At 38.8% G+C, this 24,707-nt stretch overlaps 1 protein-coding gene across 1 annotated transcript; it reads right to left on the bottom strand.

Annotated features, from left to right (window-relative positions):
* Positions 1-216: 216 nt before the first annotated feature.
* On the bottom strand, positions 217-23,691 carry gtpbp3 (GTP binding protein 3, mitochondrial). The gene is given in 12 exon segments (XM_034676067.1): positions 217-1,111; positions 1,113-1,137; positions 2,308-2,494; positions 2,728-2,858; positions 6,752-6,917; positions 9,525-9,668; positions 10,633-10,705; positions 19,065-19,184; positions 19,701-19,783; positions 20,608-20,694; positions 21,649-21,917; positions 23,409-23,691. Coding segments are annotated over 12 exon segments (1,551 nt in total). The 5' UTR covers positions 23,468-23,691; the 3' UTR covers positions 217-904.
* Between the last annotated feature and the right edge of the window lie 1,016 nt (positions 23,692-24,707).

The following is a 24,707-nucleotide window of genomic DNA, read 5'->3' as shown; positions in this document are numbered from 1 at the left end:
CTGGGTCGCTGCAACAACCGGGGATCAATAAAGTAATACCTTAATTTATGTGTATGTTGTGTTTCCTGCCAATTTAATCCCTCAAGTTGTGAAAAATCAAATTTTTCTCAGACAATTAGCCCGTATATCAGGATGCACTCCAGTGTCTGTCTGCCTGGTTTATAAGATTAATTTGATTTGTTACCAAAATGATGCCATTTACTTCACATCCAAGAATTCATGTGACATGTTTTTATTATTCATGAAATAACCGTGCACATTCTAAACAGTCCTTCAGGCAAACGACTCATGATCAAAGGTTAGTGTTTTGCTGATGACAGCCTGTGTCTACACATACAAGCATTCACAGCAGAGATATACAGTATCTGCAAAATACACAACAGTTACTTTTTAAGTGTCAGAGGATTGAGGATGAGTGCAGCTCAACTGAAGCGATGCCCCCGCCTCAGAGATTGTCCTACATTGTCCTGCATTACAGTAAACAGCCACACACCGAGTCCCTGACCTTGCAGATGCCTCCAGCTGGCTCACGTTTAAATGATCTTGTCTGCTATGTTGTGTCCCGAGAGCTCAATCTTCACCTATCAAAGGCTTTCAAGCACTATTTATGAAATTACACCAAACACTGGTCCGGCACACGAGGCCTCTGAGACGCCTTTCATCACTCTGAAACTATTCCAGTCTGTTAAACGGCATCAACAGAAAAACATTTGTGTGTCTCTGGAGCAGGCTGATCCTGCAGCCAAGAACATGAACTCCATTCTGTCTGAAGACTGGCACCATGCCGAGGCCTTTGGCCCACTTCTTGATGGATGCTCAGGGACCAAACAAGAATGCCGCCTTCTCACAGACACAAACAGAGGAATACGACTGGTATTTCTTGTTTTTGATACAGATCATCCGTCTATTTCCCAATGCAGAAGTCTCTGAAGATGATATCCAGGATCTCCTCCGCCCCGACCCGTCCAGTGATCCGGCCAAGGCTGGTGAGAGCCAACCGGACCCCCTCTGCTGCCAGAGCGAGGTCAGTGTCACGGTACTGATGGTACTGAGCCAGCGCTGCACAACACTGCTGCAGGTGGGCTCTGTGGCGGGCCTGGGTCAGGGTGGGGGGCACCAGACAGAGGGTCACCACACCTACAGAGGATGTAAGAGAACACAATGAACCAGAGCAATCAACACATATTCTTCTTCTTCTTTTTTTTTTAAGTGGAAAAATCTGAGAAAAAAGGAATGTGAAATTGTAAAACTTTATCCTGCAGAACAAACATTCTGTTTTTAAACCCTCAGAGAGAGACGAGCAACTCAGATGACACAGTGACCCACATCAGATCTGATCCATGGACATGAGCTTTAAGCTCTTCAGATGAAGTAGGGCTGCACCTCTTTTTCAGTGTTGATTATTTAACCAAATATCTTTACATTAGTTCACTTTTTTTAATCATGAAAACAATAGCAGACGCTTTTTTAAACTAAACTTAAAAAAATAAATGAAATTCATTCTCACATCTAAGAAGCTTGAACCAGAATTCAATCAGTCTTTATCTATAAAGCACCAAATCACAACACATCTTCTCCTCAGACTCTTTCCAAACAGAGCAGGTCTAGACCGTACTCTATGTTCTATTATCAACAAAGACCAGACATCAAGACTGGATCAGATCCAGTCCCATCTTACAGACAGGACTCAGTTTGATCTCATCTTAATCCACCATGAGCAGAGCACTTTGCAGCATTTAGCAAGTTACAGTGGCAAGGACAAACTTCCTTTAACAGGCAGAAACCTCCAGCAGGACCAGACTCATGTTAGACACACATCTGCTGAGACCTACCGTGTTGGAGAGAGGGATAGAGGGAGATGAAGAGAGAGAGAGATGATAGTGATGAGACTGATAGTAGTAGTTGTAGCAGGTGGAGTCTGGCACGTCTAAAGCAGCAGGAACCTACGAGACAAGGGAGCTCAGGGACTCCAGAAAGGTCTATGCTTAGGAACTTTAATGGGACAGGGAGAGTTAAAGTGGTAGGCAGACAGAGGAGAGAGAAAGGATCCCAGTGTGTCAGTCTAAGCCTATAGCAGTATAACTAAGAGCTGGTCCAAGCCTGATCCAGCTCTAACTATAAGCTTTATCAAAAAGGAAAGTTTGAAGCCTACTCTTAAAAGTAGCGAGGGTGTCTGCCTCCCGGACCCTGACTGGCAGAGGTGCCTGATAACATACTATTATTAGAGACTTTATGTACGTCAAGCAGACCTGCGTAACTAAACTAACATCTGGAACAACAAAACAGTATAACTTGTTTTTCACTCACAGAGTCTTAACGCTGCCGTGCAGCACTGTGAGGAAGTCCTGCAGTCCTTCATCGCTGTGGCAGGAGATCAGACTCACAGGGGGGAGTCCAGAGACCCGCCTCAGCTCTGTGTCCAGCTTCTGCCTCTGCTCCTCAGACAGCAGGTCCGCTTTATTCAGCACCAGGAGGAACCGGTCTGTGGGGGATTCTACAGAGAGGAACGGAACCAAAACTGTTTGATATCAGTGACTCAGAGATTTAGTTCTCCTAATGACTTTGAAGTCTTTTACAGCCTGTAACCTCTGGATCACTGATTCACTCGTTTTAAAATCCTGTGACTGAACAACAATACAGCCTCAATACTATTCCAGCACTCAAGTTCTAAAGCTAACAACTGAGCATTTAAACCTCAGGTCATATGTGTGTAAACCTGCATCCCACCTGTCTCTGGGTGCTCCTGGGCGGGCAGGACGGTCCTGAGGTGTCCCTGAAGGAAGGCTGCAGCTTGTTTTGTGTCAGCAGGGAGATTAGAAGAGTCCACAACCACCAGGGTCAGATCGGCCTGCTCCACTCTGGAGGAACAGGAAGAAGATTTCGGAGCTGACATGAATTCACTTTGATTCATCAAATCATAAAAACATAAATTCAAGCGGCTGGGGAAAATCAAAGTCTCTGGTGCAGAGACAGGAGGACTGAATCCATGTTGTTAGTCCTAAATACTTCATTGTATTTATTTTAATTTTTTATTTTCTGAGGTTTTTCTTTTTTGGAACACACACATACGTACACACTTATACATACACTTACACACACACAAGAACACAAAAACATAAGGTCATGGTTTGGTCTGTACAAGAAGGCATACATTTAGATGAGATAATACACAAAATGCAAACTTGATCACACATATTTTATGATTAATTATTTTCCCTGGCTAAATAAATGCAACATTTCTCCCATCGTTTTCCCTCAGTTCTTTTGGAGCCGTATGGAAAAGGTCACTTTCTCTAAAAGATGTAGTTGTTTTACAATATTAATAAAGATACCATCAGTAGGGCACTTCCTCTGAAGCCAAAGTTTTGTAATGGCCTTTTTACTTGATGCCAGCAAAATCTTTAGGAGGTATACTGCAAAAACTCCAAATCTTACCAAGTGAAATTGTCTCATTTTTAGTCAAAGTGTCTTCTCCCACTTGATTTAAGATACATTTTCTTAACAAGTAACATTTGAGCAAGATAGAGGGACTTGTTTTAAGACATCTTAAATATCTTGTTAAGTCAAACAATCTTGAAATGATCTTGATTTGAGTTTTAATTTAGAAGAAACAAGGTTTATTTTACATTTCATACATTTTTCAAGCTGAGATCTTATTTGCAGAAGACGGATAATCTGGATTTAAGTAAATGCATTTCACTGGAGAATCTATCAGAAAACAACTCCACTGATAAAAGAAAGAAAGAAAGAAAGAAAGAAAGAGAGAGAGAAAGAAAGAAAGAAAAGAGAGAGAGAGAGAGAGAAAGAAAGAAAGAAAGAAAGAAAGGAAGGAAAGAAAGAGAGAGAGAAAGAAAGGCAGGAAAGAAAAAAGGAAAGAAAGACAGAAAGAAAGAAGAAAGAAAGAAAAAAGAGAGAAGAAAAGAAAGAAAGAGAGAGAGAGAAAGAAAGAAAGAAAGAAAGAAATAAAGAGAGAGAGAAAGAAAGAAAAGAGAGAGAGAGAGAGAGAGAAAGAAAGAAAGAAAGAAAGAAAGAAAAGAGAGAGAGAAAGAAAGGAAGGAAGCAAAGAAAGAAGGAAAGAAAGAAAGAAAGAGAGAGAGAAAGAAAGAGAGAGAGAGACAGAGAGAGAGAAAGGAAGGAAGGAAGGAAAGAAAGAAGGAAAGAAAGAAAGAGAGAGAGAGAAAGAAAGAAAGAAAGAGAGAAAGAAAGAGAGAGAGAAAGAAAGAAAGAAAGAAAGAAAGAGAGAGAGAAAGAAAGAAAGAAAGAAAAGAGAGAGAGAGAGAGAAAGAGAGAAAGAGAGAAAGAAAGAAAGAGAGAGAGAGAGAGACAGAAAGAAAGAAAGAAAGAGAGAAAGAAAGAGAGAGAGACAGAGAGAAAGAGAGATAGAGAGAAAGAGAGAGAGAGAGAGAGAAAGAAAGAAAAGAGAGAGAGAGAGAGAAATAAAGAAAGAAAGATAGAAAGAAAGATAGGTTGTACAAGAGAGAGAGAGAGAGAGAGAGAAAGAAAGAAAGAAAGAAAGGATAGAGAGAGCGAAAGAGAGAAAGAAGGAAGGAAGGAAAGAAAGAAAGAAAGAAAGAAAGACATAAAGAAAGAAGAAGATGGATAGAAAGAAAGAAAAAAAGAAGGAAAGAGAGAAAGAGACTGAATATTAGTATATCCAGCTCACTATGAGAAGACATTATATCTCAAAATGAGACAATTAAACTTTGTCATCTTATTTCAAGTACAAGATGATCTTAAACCTAGAGAAGTGCGGGTATAATACAACTTAAATTAAGAAAATATTATTTGGATTTCTGTTTGGGAGTTATAAAAAAGCATATTAAGTTTTTCCAGCAGAAGTCTCTCCAGGTCGACTGTATCCCTTAAGCATGATGCCAAGTGTCTTCAGTTGGATTTTGCTGGCATTTTGATGTACAGTTCTTTTTTCCATCTCTGTTTAACATTGTCTGTATTGTCCTTATTCAGTCCTAACTACTTTAAATGAAACTTCAACATCTGCAAACCTTTTTTTCAATTCCAGCTTATATCTACTAGATAAATTAATACTTCTGCCTTTTTTGCCATCGTAGCAACATTTATGGTGTTTGTTAGTATTCCTTCGTTGATCACACTATCTGGATCTGAGGACGGCAGGACCGACTGATTGACTGGCTCACAGATTCAGTTAAACATCTCAACAACTCTTCTTTGTAAGTTACCGCAAAATCACATCATCATTAAAACATCTATCTTATGAGGAAGTCAGAATCAGACTCAGAATGAAAGTTAAATGTAAATAATTTCAGGAGCTCCAGAGTGCACCTGCTTCTTTCAGAAAACAGTTGTATCTTTGCACACAAACACAAAGCAACACAAAGCAACACAAAGGAACACAAAGACTGGTGGTGATATTTCTAATTCGTGGATCTGATTCATGTAGACTCAAACCCCTTGTGCACCGCTGCACCTCAGTCCCACACTGAGGCATCAGCAGTGGCAGCAGCAGCAGCAGGAGCGGATGCTTGTACTCACCACATCCTTCCTGTAGTGACCCAGGTCACGAGCCCCTGACCTGCTCCCTGCACAGAAAGTCCCCCAAAGAACACAAAGTGCCCACCCTTCCTATGGAGCCACCAGGTCGCCCGAATAACTCAAACAAACAGAGAAGGAGTCGCAGAATGTTTGCGTTGAAAATGTACCCTTTCTGTGCTGCAGTCACGTCCACATCTGGAGGTTTGTGGATGTTTGGCCTTCAGATTTTCCTGAAGTTTGCGTCACCAAACAATCCTTGAATCACCTTGTTATATTTATTTGAAGAAATATGTGTTCAGCTGTTAATGTTTCACCAATAAAATAATTATTCCCAGTAAACATGTAGTGATTTAACACCGGATTACTGTGTCTGACACCAGTACTCAGGGAAACAACTGACTAATTAATCCTGAATATTCCCTCAAGTTCTCTATCCAACCGTGAGACTCGTCGGCAACACACTCCACTGAGTAAACACTGAAATCATACACACTGCATCGCTTTTGGGGATGTTTAAAAAGAGTTTATATATATAAAAAAAGCACAAACACTAAAAACGTTCACTCCCCTGGTGATTAAAAATCCCTGTAGAGATGTCTTGGTCAGCCCGCCCCTCCTCCTCCTCCTCCTCCTCCTCCTCCTCCTCTAACACCAATCTCCTGCATTCAAACACGTCTGAGCACAAACACTGATTAAATAATGAACCTCTCTGCCTTTGATTGTCTGTTTGTATGTGACAAAGCAGCAACGTCAAGCTCCACAAGTGTGCCTATTTCTCCCTGGTGTAAACAGTGGAAGCAGCTGTCAGCTGAAGGGCCATACATGTCCATTCTCAACGCCACACATGAAGAATGTGTTAATGGCAAAAACGAGGAAAGAAGGCTCTTCATTATGCAACCTCCTGAAAGTGTTTGTCCCCTGTATTTATAACCATGCCTCGGTAATAACATAAACTCTGGATGTTGCACAGACATTACAAGACTCCAGCATCATGTACGGGGGAAAGGCTATGACTTATTTCTTCCTTTCTTTGTTTTCAAGGTCATTTTCCATTGGTCCCAGGCTAATTTGTCCTGGGTTATATTATCTACTTGTGAGCAGATGCTGAAGCAGCAGTCTACACGTGTTTCACACTTCTGTCTGTTTTTTGTCTGCCTCATCAAAGCTCTTGGAGCAGATATCTGAGATGAAGAACTTTTATCTCTTTGATTATTTATAATCAACAGCTTCCTCCTCGTACCGTTCCAGAGCTCTGCGGATCCCCTCCCTCTCCACCAGGTCCAGGCTGTCCCTGAGGCCGGCTGTGTCACTCAAGAGGACGGGGAATCCACCGATGTCCAGCGCCGTCTCTACGACGTCCCTGGTGGTGCCAGCGATGGGAGACACGATGGCTGCAGGTCTCTGGCCTGGAAATAAATGTTTAAGAAAATCACTTTTTGTCATCACATGCCAGGATGAAAAAACTACAATATGTTTCTCTCTCCCCAAACTTTCTAAAGTTCTCTCCTGCAGCACTTGGCACAAAGGCCTGTGTTTTTGCTGAGGACACACATTTTCACTTATGATACTTTATTTACAGCAAACAGCAGAGCAACGTAACTTTATGCAAACAAGTCTGAAAGAGGAGCCAACAGTGCATTGGTTCAGCTGCAGAATGAAACTTTCAGTGCTCAGTTACCTTTTAGCTGTTCTAATTTACTCATCGTTTCACTCATTATTCTATTTTATTTGATCTTTATCTTATTTTACTTTATTCGTATTTGTATCTTATTTTATTCCTTCTTCTATTGATATTTTGACTTTCTTACACACTGTTTATAAGAGCTCTGTAATGAACGAATTTCCCTCCCCTGGATAAATAAAGTATTTCTGATTCTGATTCTGATTTCGTCTTGTAATGATAGCAGCCTCTTAATGATGTCTCTTGTATAAACAAAGGTTTAATGAATAAGTAAGATGGTTTGAACTCTTCTTCTTGGGTCTTTATTAGCTCAATGAATATTCTTTAACTGATGGAAATAGGAAGAACAAAGTAACACCCGTCTCACCAGAGATTTTTAAAGACAATATTAAGATAAGTCAGCCATAAAGGAACTACATCATGTCTTATCTTGAATGCAAATTAACTACAATGAGGTAATCAAGTTTTAATCCTTCATTTCATGCATCTGACACATCAGTAGCATTTAAACTGAGCCTGCACCATATGAGAAAAATGTGCAATCACATTGTTCAATACTGAGATAAGGACATAAAGCAAGTAATTATTCAACATACTTGCTTTACCTCACAGCTGCATGCACATACTTTACACAGTAACTGTATTTGCAACATCTCCTGAATCCAAATATTTAAAGAACCCTTTTATTTTGAACTCTGAATTGGCATCAATTAATCTGAGTGTAGCTGATAGCTAACTTGAGCTTCATCTGAGTGCATTAAAGTGGTGTGAAAGCATGCAAAGAACAACATCCAGCATGTAAATTGTATGCTGAGTGAGGAAGAACTGATTGTTTGTACAGAATATTTTGTCTTATTAAATACTAATACTGATATTACTAGTACAACTACTACTTCTACTGAAAAAAAAATAGTGATAAAAAAAGAAAAAAGAAAAAGATATTATATAATTATTATATTATAATAATTATGCCAATACTAATAATACTACTACAAAAAGTAAAATAAAATAAGTAGAAATAGAAACAAATAAATAATAATTATTGATAGTGATAATAATAATGACAATAACTAATAATTTAATAACACTACTAAAAATAACAATACAATAAAATGTATTAATTAATGAATAATTAAATATAATGTTACAATAACTAATAATGATAATACCTGTTTATAATTACACTACTACTATTAAAAAATGAAATAAAATATATACTAAAATGTATAAATGATTAATAAAAATAATAATAATAATGCTTATCAATAAAATAGCCCAACACTAAAGCCTTACAAGGCAAAGTTTACAAAAGAATAACAATGTGAAAATAAATTAAATAAGTGGGACCACAGCATTGTTGCTCATGTTATGATACGAATGAAAATAGGTATTTATTTTTAAGCCCTAACTTGAATTATAATCCTAATTTACTGAACTCTAAACCTGCTTTAGTCGTCCTTTATGTAAACACAGCAGTATATATTCTCAGACTTCCTTTCTTTATCCTTACTGAAGCAAACCTGCCGGTGTTCCACACGTGACATAACGCTGCCAGCTCATCGTGACGTGTCTGCCACGCTCTCTGTGAGCTCAGGCCTCACGAGAGAACAGGAAGGATAACAAGATCTAATCTGAAGTTTGATAAATACGTCCATTATTTTGGTAGGAAGCCGGGAGGAAACCCTGCCGAGTCTCTCTCAGTAAAGTTTATATAAAGTTATTCTAAACATTTAAGTACATTTTAAACAAACGTACCTTTATAGAATGAACAATAAGGGTTTCATGGGGACGAGGAAACACGGCTGAAGGACTGGTTCCCTAAAGAACTTTGAGTCCTGCAGTTTCCATTTCATGTCTTTTAAACTGAGTGATTAAATATTACAAGACTTTATATTTAAATCACTCTTTACTGACATGTCTGAACAATAACTCTCATAAGAGATCATTCATGTTGGATTGGAAGGTTATATTCTTTTATCAGAATCTAAGTGCTGCTTGTTTTTAGATCCACTCTCTGTTCATGCAGACAGACTTTGCATTTGAATAAATAAACACATTTCACTGAATGTGGCGAGTTCAAGGAGCTTAAAGTTAGAAGATTCTTCTTCTTCTTCCTCTCCTAACTGTGCCTGACAGCCGTATCAAGGTCTGTATTTCGAGGACAGGACGTCATATTTTATTAATCTTAATCCCTTCAAGATGTGTGTGTGTGTGTGTGTGTGTGTGTATGTGCGTGCGTGCGTGCGTGCGTGCGTGCGTGCGTGCGTGCGTGCGTGCGTGCGTGCGTGCGTGCGTACGTGCGTGTGTGTGTGTGCGTGTGTGCTCCTCTTACAGAGTGTGTTAAGGAGGCTGCTTTTCCCTGCGTTGGTGGCTCCTGCGATCACCACCTGGACTCCGCTGCGCAGTCGTTCGCCTCTCCTCTCATCCCTCAGGTGTCGCTCCATCTCTGCCTGCAGATCACACACTGATCGGTCCACTGAGGGGAGGGGGGGTGGGGGTGGAGATGAGGTGGAGATGAGGTCGGATGGGGATGAAAAAGACAGAAAAGGGAACCGGAAAGTTTCTTGTTAAACTTCACTTTCATGTCCTTGTGAAAAAATATTTCTGCCCCTTTGAAGAAAAAAGCCTGTCCTTCCGTCTAGACCATAAATGGGTCACGGACTTGTCACTTTCTGCATGTGACTAAACGGAAAAGAGCTTTTGGCGATGGAGTTCTGAAACGGCACGTCATTTCTTCAAGCTGAAAAGTGTCCCTCCTCTTCTCGAGACTCTCGATCGCACGACAACTAATCCAGCTTTGATATCAAATGAGAAAATGTCACACTTTAAAGAGAGAAGTTATTTTAAAATGTCAACAAGCAGCAAAGTGAATAATTAAAGCCAGATTTTCTATTTTTAGAAACAAGTGTATTTTTATCCTCCTCTCCGGGGTGTGAGCCCTCATTCCGTGCCACGAGCATAAACAAAAGCTGCCAGGCTTTTTGTGTCCAAACTTCACAACATCTGAGACTTCAGGAGGGTTAGACAGTAGGCGACAGTCTCAGGGGGGGCATCCCTTTCACACAGACACACACACAGGGAGCATGGGAAAGCTAAGCTCAGAGAGAACAGTTGGACTGTACGCTGACTGCACTGTTCCTGTGAGCGATGTGTCAGCTCGGCTTTGAAGGTAAGACGAATGCTTCCACTGTCCCTCTGGCCTTCTGTCCTCACTTCCTAAAGGAAACCGTCTTTTGAGCAGTTTGATGTCCACTGCTTCTCCCTCCAGAGCTACACGATGGACAGCTGAAGATCCAAACAGGAAAGCCAGCCGGACCCCCGTCTCTCCTCAGAGAGACACAGAACCCTACGTGACCCCCTTCATCCCCCCCTCAGAGCCCAGGGGACGACTGTTCCCTTATTTTTTTGTTCCCCACACAGAGAACAGAGTGTACACGTACCTCGGGTTAAGACCCCGTCCTCAATGAGCTCATCCTCGCTGAAGTCTATGAAGGCCTCAACATGAGCCAGACACTGTGAGACACAGAGAGCAGAGAAGAGAGGAAGAAAGACATCAGGGTGTGAAATACATACGTGTTATTAAATCACTGGAGAGACTAAACCACCTGAATCAGCAGATCAAGAGTCTCAGTAATCAAGCTAATGACTTTCAAAAGTGAGCAGCCAAACTCCTGATAGAGAACACATAGTGCCTCTTCAAGGTGAACCCTAAACCATCTCCTCTTTGTGCCCTAAATGCAAAATCAATACAGGTAACCTTGCATGTTGTCTTGGGTCCTGCCTGTGGACTACATACACTACCAGTCAAAAGTTTGGAAACACCTTCTCATTCAAGGGTTTGTATTTATTTTAATTATTGTAAACACTGTAGATTAATACCAAAGACATCAAAACTATGAAAGAACATATATGGAATTATTTAATTACATAAAAAGTGTTAAACAAAGCAGAATATGTTTTATATTTTAGATTCTGTAAAGTAGCCCCCTTTTTCCTTCATGACAGCTTTGCACACTCTTGGTATTCTCTCAGTCTGCTTCATGAAGTTGTCTCCTGGACTGGTTTCTAATGAACATGAGCCTTGTCAAGAGTTCATTTGTAGAATGACTTGCCTTCTTAATGTGTTTGAGACCATCAGTTGTGTTGTTCAGAGGTAGGGTTAGTACACAATGGATAGTCCTATTTGACGACTGTTGTAATCCAGATTATGGCAAAACCAGATTATTTCATAGTTTTGATGTCTTCAGTATTAATCTACAATGTTGGAAATAATTTAAATAGATAAAACCATGGAATGAGAAGGGACATTGCCTACAGGTTTTTTTGTTTGTTTGTTTGTTTTTCATTATTATTGCTTTTTTTTTTTTCCTCTTCTATATCCAATATTTTTTTCTTTTTCAGGGGTAGTTTATCTTAAAGTAAATTGCATATTTCACATTGTTGCTGATTGATTCCAACCTCCAAAATGTCTCTTTTTTTTTGTACGCATGAATCTGTTTGTTTTGTATCTGTCTATGAGAAAAATTCAAATGAAAAAAAAATTAGAAGAAACAATATTCTTTAAAAAAATTTAAAAAAATGTGATCTTTCCTACTTCAACTTTCCATCAAAGCAGCTTCAGATATCTTATAAACTCTTGTTCTAGTGTTTTTCAGGCAACATCCACATGTACAGAAATTTCTACAAACAGATTCCTTTGTGGTAATATTTCACTGTGCCAAATATTTGTCTGTCTACATTTATTTGTTAAAATTTTCATTCAAGGTCATCAATTGTTGTATTTAATGGGCATCATATATCACCATTGATAACTGATATTGGCCGATCACTAATGTATAGTGTGCAAAATGAGGTAAAATCACGTGTAGGGACACATATTTCAGGTAAAGAACCATTAGAAAGTCAATTTTGCATGATATGTCACCTTTAAACTGTCTAAATTCAATCCTGATACAGATCCCATTTGCACTAGATGCCATCTCGACCGAGCTACATCTGGGCACATGTTCTGGGATTACACGTCTCTGCGCTTGTTCTGGAATGACATTTTTAAAGCGTTTTCAGATATTTGCCAAAAGACCATTGAACCTGATCCAGTCCTGGCTGTTTTTGGAGTTCCAAACGACAACAATTTGCTGTCATTAGTTCCTCTTGAAAAACTCAGATCAGCAGAAGCAAGTCCCGTCAGAAATTCATCACTACCTGGGCCCCATTTATAGATTTTACTCTCACTGTTCCCTTTTCACAAATACCATAATGTTGAGTCTCCTGAAGCTTTTTGATTTTTATTCTGTGTGGGAATAAGAATTGAAAGCTCTCCATGTCCTTACACTCCTGTTTTATTTGTTTATTTTTATTTCAGTACGACAACTCACGTTCACTTAAGATAAAGTTTATTGCAGCATACAGTATTGTGTTTGGTGTATGGGCTCCGAACCTCATTACTCAGCATACATTATTTAAATGCAACATTTAGGAGCAATGAGATAGGACTAACCCCCCTCGGAGCCCGCAGGTGGATGCCGGGGAGGAGGTGGGTACAAAGTTTGCACACAGCACTGAGCAGGACAGCAGGAGCACTTGCAAGCAGAGGCAGAGACAGAGACGGGGAGACATGCAGCTTAAATAGATCGCCAAATGAGGATGTTGAGATCAGCTGATAGGGAGGATGATGACGTGTCAGTATGACTGAGTGCAGCTCGAGTTGTCTGCCTGAACTAGCTTGCAGGCGGCGCTCCATATATTGTATTCTATACATCTTATTTCCTACTATGGTTATTATTATTACTATTATAACATACATAATGTTTGTTTGTTTGTTTGTTTGTTTACCTTTATTTGTCATTTTCCTGTCTGTTTTATAACCTTTCGGGTGTCGGGTGGTTTGGAGGATGTTGGGGATGTACATGTTTGTTTGTGTATGTACATATCTGTTCAAAACTAAGAAAAAACTATAAATAAAGTTATAAAAATAAAAAAAATTGTGTGTTTTGTCTGATAACTGTGCGTGTTTCCCCTCCTCTGTTTCAGCTGAGCTGTTTTTCTCTCTCTGATGTTAAAAGAAACCAAATAAAGAGAAAGCAGGAGAGCAGCCGGCAAACAGAAAGTGAGAAAAGAACGACTTTCTGGGTTGATTGTTTATGAAACTCTCTGATTCAATATTTGACTATTTGAAGGTAGCTGTCCTTGAGACCCCATCATGTGTACAGCATGTAATTATTACAAACTCACATTTTAAACACACATGACTTCCTCATATTATTTCGTGCTGAATTAAAGTAATGTTGCCTCTTCACCTGTTTGTAACCCTTGAGAGTTATTTAGATCTTGAACATTAAGGAGGAATAACCTTCAACTTTTCCACCACACCAAGACTGACACCAGATAAACAAACACACCAGACGTACAGCTGCACAACAACAGGAAGCCTCCCATTCCCTTATTTTAATCCACTCACAAACGTGGGAAGTTAACGGTTAAAAACGACATTGTGTGGGTGTGTGAACGCGGGTCTGACCCCTCGCTTGACACAGATCATATACTTCTGATATCCTGGATTCAAAGAAATCAGACTCCAAAGTCTGCGCTTGTTTGGGTTGATTCTGGGAAACCGTCCTGAGAAAGCTGCACTCGGGCAGCTTGACAAGGTTTCTCAAGGGAGACCACCTGGACCGAGTGGTCAGATCTGCTGCCAAAGACTTGAAAGATCATCAGAAAACCGTTTCCAAAACAGTTCACAGCATTGAGGTCTTTGGCCTGGGTCCATGAAGCTGAAGTGTTCATCTGCAGGGAGTGAGCTGCTGTTCTGAACGACCTTAACGAGTGTTTACGGGGACACAAACCTCAGAGACAGATAAACACACAAACAGAGTTGTTGTTGTTTTAGAAGCTTGAAGCTTAACAGCGTGATGTTTTTGAAGATTCTGAACCTTTGGCTCAAGATAAAGGGATCACAAACAGAAGTTTATAGATGTGTTATGTAAGGGATGATGTATGGTTAGCAGGTTGTTATGTGGTCGATTTTTCAGTGTTATTACCCGGCTGTCTTACTGATCTTCCGGCTGTGTAAGATGCTTGATCCTGATTGGTCAAAACCTCTTGACGACGGTTATTAACTTTCACTAACATGAGCAACGCCAGAGGCAAACTGAGACAAAGAAACTTAACTCATGAGCGGGGATGAGGACAGTTTCATGTTCAATCCACTGCAACAGGCAGATAAGAATCCATCACCATGGAACGCTACCTGACGAGGAATCACTGGGACTATTTCTTAGAAACTGTAAACATAAATCAATTTAGATCAATAAAATATATATTTTTCAATCTTATTTGGTTTTTTTGCCAACATATGTCTATATTTTAAGTTGGTAGCCGGGTAATAAGCGGTCTTGTCTCAACCTGTCAGCATTCTATTTCCCATAACTACCTCCTAACCATACTTTATAACTTACTTAGATAATGTAGAAAGATGAATAACTCATAACATCTTTACTATATGTGCTTTGGAGTGATGGCTTTGTCAGGTGATTCATAATGCTCCAGTATTTTCTAGTTTCTAGACTTAACATTGCTTTTATTAGTGGTTATCACCCGTCTGTCTTACTGATCTTCCGGTTTTGTAAGATGCTTGATTCTGATTGGTCAAAACCCCTTGACCACGGTTATTAACTTTTTCTAACATGAGCAACACCAGAGACAAACTGATCACACGTCATGTCAAATCAATCCACTGAAAAGAGTTCAGACACATTTAGCTTCTGCTTGTTGACACCATAGACCGTAAGGTGAGGTAAAACCGTAATCATGAAAACAATGTGGCTAAAACGTTTGTTTCTGCTAGCATGCTGCAATTAGGCTACAGACATTTTCATATTGGGTCCTGTCCAGCAGTATTGGAACTCTCTCCCTCAACACCGCAGACTCTTCCTCACTCACCAACTTCAAATCCGGGCTCAAAACCCACCCATTTAGAAAGGCTTTTAAGCTATAATTATAACTTTTTTTGTTTTTTGCTTTGCTTTCCTTTGCTTATCTATTGTGTAATTAATTTTTTTGTCAAGTGTCTTAGAGCAACTTTTAAAGCGCTTTTATAAATAAAATGTATTATTATCGTTACTAATATGATCAAGGAGCAGAGCAGGTGAGAGAAACTTTAGATTAGTGATCTCCACAAAGAAACTTAAACCATGAGTGGTGGTGATGATAGCAGCAGGGTTCAAAGTTGTGACATTTGTTTATTTTTAAAGGTGTGTGAACCTCAGAGCTCAGAGAAGAAGGTGAGATGAATGAGGACAAGTTCATGTTCAATCCACCGCAACAGGTAGATAAGAATCCATCACCATGGAGCACTAACTGACGAGGAATCACTGAGACTATTTTTAAAAACTGTAAACATAAATCATTTAAATAACCTTAAAGCTGCTGTGAGGAACTCTTGTTGTGTATCGATTCTGGCGCCCCCTTATGGACAGAGTGATACCTCTTATCTCTTGTCCTATACATGCAAAAGTAATGTTTTCAACAAAAACCTCATCCTGTTGTCTTCAACAGTCAACTTCATCAGGCAATGTGATTCTTTTCCATGAAAACAGTCAAATAAAGGCTGTTTCTGAAGCGAGATGTCCATCATCTGGTCTGACACCTACCCCCTCAGGGTGGTTTCAGGCATTAAAAATGACAACAGAGAAGGTGCCAGAGTTGCTGCTGATGGACTTGTTTGCTATTGAAGGTCATAAAGAGGCATCAGTATCATTTTCAGTCTGTTTCTCAGCCACTTCAAAACTCCTCACAGGGCCTTTAAGTAGTAGCCGGGTAATAAGCAGGATAATGTATGATTACCTTACATTACCCCCTACAAGTCCTGACTGCTAAAGTGGACATCCATCCAGCAGTGACCTTTCTTGCATGTCATGTCATGTCATCTCTCTCTCTCTCTCTCTCTCTCTCTCTCTCTCTCTCTCTCTCTCTTTCTCTCTCTCTCTCTCTCTCTCTTTCTCTCTCTCTCCCTCTCTCTCTCTCTCTCCCTCTCTCTCTCCTTCTTCTTTATCTGCCATCAAATTAAGGCAGAAGTGGAAAAAATCCTCCCATACAGCATTCTTACTTACAGCCTTCATTGTTCCTTTCTAACCACGCTGTAATCGATCTTCATTTTAAGGCTGACCCAGCCGTCTGACACTTATTTATACATCCAGTGTATAGCACAGGATACTGTACAGATAAGACAAACAATACTGCTGCACAGAATCCATCAATGTCTTTATTGTGTGGCCGTCCTCAGTGACAGGCTCACAATAAACACCTCCAGCAGCTGTTTGGATAATTCATGTTTAATCCACTCAGAACAATGCAGAGCCAGATGTTCTGTGATGGAAGGAACATTAGATGGGTGTCATTTGAGGGAACATGGAAAACCAGGACCTCAGAGTAAAGAGAAGAGCTTTTCAACAACTTCTTAGAGAGTAAAGATTCTGCAGAGATGTGTCTTTGAAAGCTTCAGAGTGGTTTCCTTCAGCAGCTCAACGAGTCAACACAAAAGCTTTCCTAGAGTCACAGAGCGGATCAGAGTCACAGAATGATCCTCCAGTCTCAGATGAACTTTGTTGACAAATTAAGAAACTTGTTCATCTAGTCCAGCCAAAGCTTTGTGCTTCAGATTTTGTAGCTGGGAGAGCTTTCTGTTTTAAAGCCCCTAAACTCTGAACTCTCTGCCTCTGGACATTAAACAGCGAGCTCTGTGTGTGTTTTTAAAAGTAAACTAAAGACTTACCGTTTTGAATCTGGCTTTTAATTTGGAGTAATACATTTTTAGCCCTGGACTGCATTATTATAATCATTGATTTAACAACATTTATTGTTTTAGTTATCTATTTATTTCTTGTATATATCTGATCTTTTTAACTTTTAACTGATTTTTTATTTATTCTTTCTACTTCCTTACTTAAAATATTAATTTTGGTGTATTGATTTAATTTTATTTTTGAGCATTTTTTTTTAAATTATTTTTTCTGAATTGATTGTATTTTATTTTCAATTTTTTTCTACTTTTATTTCATTTATTGTATTGATTTTTTTATTTTAAGGTTGGTTTTTTTTCATTGATTTTACTGTATTGGTTTTACTTTTATTTTTAGTATTTATAGTATTTTTTAATTTTACTGTAATTAAAAAAAATAATTTTACTGTATTGATTTTGTTTTTATTTTTTGTATTTTTTTATTTGCATTATTTTTACTGTATTGATTTTGTTTTTAATTTTTGTATTTTTTTATTTGTATTATTTTTACTGTATTGATTTGATTCTAATTTTTTTATTAATCAATTTTACTGCATTGATTTTATTTTTATTTTTAGAATGTTTTTTTAAATTTTTTATTCATTTTACTGTATTGATTTTATTTTAATTCAAGAAAAGTAACATTAATTTTACTGTAATTATTTAATTTGTTTGAAGTATTTTTTACTATTATGTCTTTTATTATTTTACCCCTTCCTGTTGTTTTCTGTTATTTTGTGAAGCACTTTGAGCTGCATGCTCATATGTATGAAAGCTGCTTTATAAATAAAGTTTAGTTGAGAAGTTTAATTTTCACCCTCCTGTTTTATTTCATCTAATTCCCCCAAACCAGTTGATAAAGTTCAGGAAACATCTTCATGCACGATGATGAGGAGTATTTTGATTCTCAGTAATAAAAACAGGAAGCCTCATATTCCCAAAAGTTAACCCATCAGAGCTTTGTGTTGTCAGAGCGGCTGTAGTGAAAGAAAACAACAACAGAAACACCGTTCAGGTGTGAAGCAGCCGAGGCCTGACCTGCAGCACAGAACAGGCGGGTTCTTTCCAAAACACAGCTTCCAGAGAAATGTCGACACGGACACGGACAGAATCTCTCCAGGGAGGATTTGTGCTTTGTGCTGTCGAGCTTACTAACAATGCTGTAATGGGTTTCTTTTTCATTGTTGATCTGTAGTTCAAAAACAGGTGAACAATGAAAACAACACAGTCATGACCGGTATGAGGGTGTGATAACTTACAACATCTGTCTGATCAGAACACTGCCTCACAACTTCATGTCTGTTTTTTACAGATGATGTTTATTATAAGTTATATTATTAGATGTATCGATCAGTCAGTAATGAACATGTGAGGTCACATTAGGTACTACTACGACTCATACACTGAGCTAAGAAGGACAGGAGAGCTAGAGGATCACTGACACGTATATTTCTTTAGTATATGTGTTGTTATATCTTCTATTATTCAATTAATTTGTTAATTTTTTTGTGCATTTGTTGTTGATTTTTATGTATTTTAAAAGCTTCACTAAAGACAGGTATTAACATTATTTGTTATTGTAATCATTTTTAATTTTTTAAAGTTATTTTTTGGGGCATTTTTGCATTTATTGATAGGAAAGCTGGAGAGAGACAGGAAGCATGGGGAGAAGAGAGCGGGGGAAGACATGCAGCAAATGGTCGAGGCTGGGAGTCGAACCTGTGACCGCTGCGATGAGGACTACAGCCTCTGTACATGGGGCTTGCTTAGACCACTAGGCCAACTTAAATAGTTAAGGCTATAAACGCCGTACTGTGTGGCATTGGTTTACTTGTTCCATACTTGTCCCTCAACACATAGACATTTAATAAAATATGATTTAAATAATTGTAAACAGTGCTGAGGAAAAAGTCTTTCAAATATCAATAATTCTATTGGATACATTTAGTAAAATCCAGGAAAAGTCTTCAAGAGGGATTTAAGATCCTTTATACCCCTGCAACACATTTTACACCTCGACCCTCAGATGTGATGGAAGCTTTGTCTTTTACTGAGACATGTTAACAAGATGAGTTTGTCTATTTAAGGTGGACTTACTCGTTTGAGTCTGCGGCTCCAGTCCTGATAAAGACGCCCCAGCTCTCCAGACATCTGCCTGAGCGCTTGTCTCCTCTGGGCCTCCGTCTCAGCATGGATCAGATCCCCGAGCCCCTCCACCTTTAAGGAGCATTTAAATACATCACTTCCATGCATATTTTTTGTTTTAATATACCTTTAAATACATTTCTTTTTGACTCACCCACTTGTCCCTCATTATATAAAAGGAGCTGATAACAAGGATAAGATTTAAGACTTATTTTTTAGAACAAGAGGCATTTTGTTCTCTTTTATCGCATCATTAAAAACACGTTTGCATTGTCCTTCAATAAATAAAAACCAGCATGGTGTTTACTGCTTACATTTACTCTTAATGCATTCTATCAGCATATTTACAGCCTCATATTAAAGCCTGAGGCTGCAGACGAACAGTAGCTTTATTCTGGCATAAGTGTCTGACAGTCTCACTGCAGCAGCGTTCAAAGGGCAAAATATGTAAAGTGGGGATTTTCATATTTGACTCTGAATGCACTGACCCTGTTTATTCCACATCAACCCAACAAAATGAGCGGCTCTTGACATGAGAATCTGCACAGATCTGCCTCAGTGCGTCTTCATGTGCTCTTCTTGACCTACCTCTGTTAAACCCAGCTTCCCTGCTTGAAAGGCTCTCCGCGTGAACTCTCCGGCTTCAGCAGGCCTCATGCCAGGCACGCTTCCTGAGAAACACACACACATACAATAACACACATGGCATACAAACAAGATGATGCACAGAGTGGGTATGCATCACGCACACACAACATAAACACACACAAACACACACACAGACACACACACACACGTGCAAGCAGAGGAGGATCAAACGGAGTGTCACAGAGTCACTCGGGGTTCACGAAGAATGAAAACAGCTTAGCAGGTTAAAGAGGTGATGTCTTCATTGTTTTCAAGGCCATTTTTCAAATCTCATTACGTGAAGATGACAGGGAGCTCCAAACCTTGTCATTACTGAAGGTCAGGGTCAGTTTACCTGAGCAAAATATTCTCTTTTAATCTTTCATCATCTTATTTACCATCTTTTATTTTTCTAAACAGGAATCAATCAGCCTTGTTATGTTTAAAAATATATATATTTTCTAATCTAACACTCCATAATTAGTGATCATCTTAAATGATCTGCAGACAAGCTCTCATTAACATGCCTAATTTATACAACACTGCCCCCTGGAAGGCCAGCAGGAGTACTGCAGTGTACTGTTACTTGTCAGTCACAGAGGGATTGTCACGCCTGTCCCGGCACATTTTATAAGCATCTTTGAGATGCAAACATATGCATGAGTTTTCCCTTTTAAGTTAAAGTGATGGACAGCAACATGACCCCGCCGGTTACTGTGCAGGCTTACAGCTTAGTCATGGAACTGAAGCTCCAAATAACACCCTAAAAATAACCCCGGGTCACATAACATGTATAGAAGTGTGAGTTAGTGCATTATATCAAGGTATGCAACAATGCGTCATACTTTTAAAGATATCTGCACGTTACCTAGAGCCTGTAGGACCGACGTGATAACAGCTGGACCGCCATGGATGTGGAACTCCACGCTGTCTTCTCCTGTGAAGCTGTGAGGAGCTGAGAGAGGAGAACACATGAGAGAGAGCTCAGAGTGTCTTTCAGTTATTTTAATATTAATATACTCAGGGTTCACTTTTTTAAGTTAGTTTGGGGCACTTCTGCCTTCGTTTGATAAGACAGCTGAGGGGATGAATGTAGGGAGCAAAAAGAGGGGGGTGACATACATGGGGAAAACTTTAAGCACTGAGCTAAACCAGAACCCAGGTGCTTAATTATAAGAAATAACATCAATAAACAAAGAATGTATACTGATAAAACTTCAAATATTCACAAGACGCATTTAAATAATGAGATTAAATCAGATCAGGAAAGTCTGTTTGCTAGATGGTGACTCCTAATCACTGTTAGTGAATTTAACTTAAAGTATTTTGACCATACAGGTTTATATTTTGAATATTCAGTGGCTAAATTGGTATATCATTCTTTGAATTAAAAAAAATCTTCACTTTAGATAATAATATTAATGATAATGCATTTTATTTATAGGCGCCTTTCTTGGCACTCAAGGTCACCTTACAACATTAAAAACAAACAGAGTTTAAATAACAAACAGTAAATAAAACACAATTTAAAGAGCTTTAAGTGAATGGACAGTGGAGTTGTGGTCAGATGGAGTAAGCCAGTTTAAACAGATGGGTTTTGAGTTTGGATTTAAAATGTGGGAGTGAGTCAGTATTACGGAGGTCAGGTGGGAGAGAGTTCCAGAGCTGGGGAGCAGAGCGGCTGAAGGCTCTGCCATAGATGACACAGAATGAACATTTGATAGTATAAACTAAAGATTAAATGTATGAAGAGTTCAAACAGAGCTTATGAGAGCAGGTTTGTGTAAGCATCTTCCTCCTGATGCTGTTTAATATTATTATTGATATGATTTTGAGATAAGAAGGAATGCAACTTGTGACATGTTACAAAGACACCACTATCATTTCCCAAACATCAAAAGACGCAGACCTGGGAACCAGAGGACAAGTCCACGGTCCAGCACTTCCATGGACTTGGGGTCTGTGATGCTGCGTAACAGGGCGGTGCGTGGAGGAGGCAGACCACGTGTGAGCCCGGTCATACACCTCAGAGCTGTAGTACAGTCCGGACCACTGACTCGCACCACGGCCACCCCACACCTGCCGTGGCCTGAAGATAAAGCAAAGATGGTGTCAGCATCAGCCAGGCCGGCTGGGGGTCCATCGAAGGTGGACAGGAATCTGCAAGGCCGGGATCTTCTGCTGGAGAAGAGTGAAGGGTTAGACACTGATATAGAAGATTATATAGTGGAGTTATGGAGTCGTGCATAAAGTTCATTGTGTTTTATAATAACAAAGTGGTATATTCTAAAGCCTAAAAGCAGTTAATAATATACATGAAAATATCAAGAAGTGATTATATTTGGGCACACAACTAATGGCTAAGTTGTGCACCCATGACCCGGTTCGATTCCAGCCTGTGGCTCCTTTCCTGCATGTCATTCCCCCCACTCTCCAAGTTTCCTACGCTATCCACTATCCTCTCTTCTATAAAAAATAAAGGTGTAAAAGCACAAAAAATTTAACTTAAAAAATAATAATAAAATTGAAAATAATAATAATAGTTATATTTGTTATAAAAAATCTAAATAGAGTGCAAAAAAAATAAAACAAAAACTTTATACCTGCAGAAGGAAAACTGGTTCAAAGATTTGTTTGAGAAGAGTACATTAAATTGTGTTTTAATGTATTTAATCATCTGTTTAAGGAAAGTTTTAAGCTGTTTTTCTAATTTTTTATGAGGCTGAAGGAAAAGTAAAATCTTCATAGCTATATATAAGAACTATATGTCTGTATTAACTTCTAAAAAAAAAAGAAAAAGCCTTCAGTGACTGGAGTCACAAAAACTGCCTCCTCCTGAACACCTCAAAGACAAAGGAAATGATAGTAGATTTCCAAAGATCCAGGCTCTGCCATCAGCTAGTCAACATTCAAGGGGTGGACATCGAGGTGGTGCCAACCTACAAATATCTAGGTGTACACGTGGACAACAAGTTGGACTGGTCCCTTAACACAGATGCACTCTACAGGAAGGGGCAGAGACGACTTTTTTTCTTAAGGAGGCTCAGATCCTAAGACATCTGCAGAAAGATGCTGCAGATGTTTTATCAGTCTGTGGTGGCAAGTGTGTTATTCTATGCTGCAGTCTGCTGGGGAAGCAGTATAAAACACAAGGATGCGAGGTGACTGGACAAACTAGTGGAAAGAGCTGGCACTGTGATTGGAACCAGGTTGGACTCACTGGGGGCTGTGGTGGAGAGATGCACACAGAAGAAGCTAGAGGCCATTCTAAATTACACAGATCCACTACACAACTTCTTTGTGGACCAGAGAAACAGCAGCAGTGGACGGCTCATCTCTCTGCACTGCAGGACTGAGAGATACAGAAAATCATTCATCCCTGCAGCCATTAGGCTTCAGAACTCCCTAACCAATGGGAGATGAGCTGACAGACACCTGAATTACTTGTTGTATGTGATTTTTATAATTTGATCTGCCAGACACCTGAATTTCCCTTCAGGGATTAATAAAGTAAATTCGAATCTGTTCTAAATAACCAGAGTTATCTTTAGTTATGTCTCTTTTAGGTAGACTACTGTTGGCATAGGTGCAAAGACATTTAAAGGCAGACGGTTTCTGAATTACAGGTAAATTAAAAACATCTATTTAAATAGAAGTTTGGTGACAAACCTTGTCCTCAGTGTGTGGACAGCAGCTCTCCATATCCCATTATAAACCGATGGTAGCATTATTATAAGGAGCCAACACCAGATGTTATAGATGACACTCTATAACATGATCTGTCCTTAACAAAATCATCATGTTTGCCTCATACCAAGCTAACTTAATATTGTAATGACATGTTGTTGCTAGCAAACAGAGAATTATATCCTCGTAATGTTCAATTTCTTCTGAGAGGTCACTCCATAAACTCCACAGCATTCACATTTACCACGATGACTGTTGTTTGTTTTGATTGGTCTCCATCTTTGAGAACGGCGGTAGGTTCTAAACCCTGATTGGATAAGAACCTGTCAATCAAAGAAGAGTCCCGCCTACTGTGCGCCTTTATATTCGGTCCGTGTAGCTACCGCTTCTTCTCAACACCGTTCCTCCTGCTTCCTATTTATCTTTCTGTCAATCGATAAATCAATCCTTCAGTCGCTCTATCAACCCGCCTGTCAATTAGACCCGGTAATTATCTTTGTTCCTATTCATCAGGTTTAAGTTTATAAAGTAAAACACCACAGCAATCTACTTTTTATTAAACTCAAGACAGAACAGGCTGCTTTACTAACATGCAAACAATACAAACATTTATAGGAAGTTGTCTCAGTTCTTAAAAATATAAAACACACATGTAAAATATACTAGAACAATTCCATACATCCAGATATAAATAAAAGACAAGGCAAATGTGCATAATGTTGTCATTGTTAATGTCTTTGATTTAATAGGGGAATTTTACACATGATTGGAAATTACCTCAATCACTGTAGAAAAAAAATGTCAATGCTAATTTGTATGTTCCATTTTCTTGTTTTGAATGATTAGTGCTGTTAATATCTATTGTAAATTTGCATTTCGTTATAACCCTATATTGGTAATCTATTTATTAGTATTTAACTTCATTTTTGAGCCAGATTAACAGGAACTTAGGTATAATGCATTATTGTGCTTTATGTTCCAAGCTGCTGAAGGATTCAAGCCTTTGTCATTTTTCAAAGAAGTGGAAAAAATGAGTTGAGTAATATAAATGTGAGATTTATACAAATTTAAAAGTATGAAAATGTGATGTTTGCATAAAATCCAGTGTTTCTGACTTAATATTGCTGTTGAATTAATCTCATTTTAAAATTGTTTGAAGATAATATTGGAGGGGAAATCAACAAAGAATCTTCCAATGAAGTAAAAGTATTATTATTTTGTTTAAAAAATCTGTAAAAATGCACGTTTTAAAAGATAGAGCTGTCTACCTTGGAAAAATAC

Source organism: Notolabrus celidotus, chromosome 2 (genome assembly GCF_009762535.1).
Source record: "Notolabrus celidotus isolate fNotCel1 chromosome 2, fNotCel1.pri, whole genome shotgun sequence".
NCBI classification, from domain to species: Eukaryota; Metazoa; Chordata; class Actinopteri; order Labriformes; family Labridae; genus Notolabrus; species Notolabrus celidotus.
This window is presented reverse-complemented; position numbering and strand designations above follow the sequence as displayed.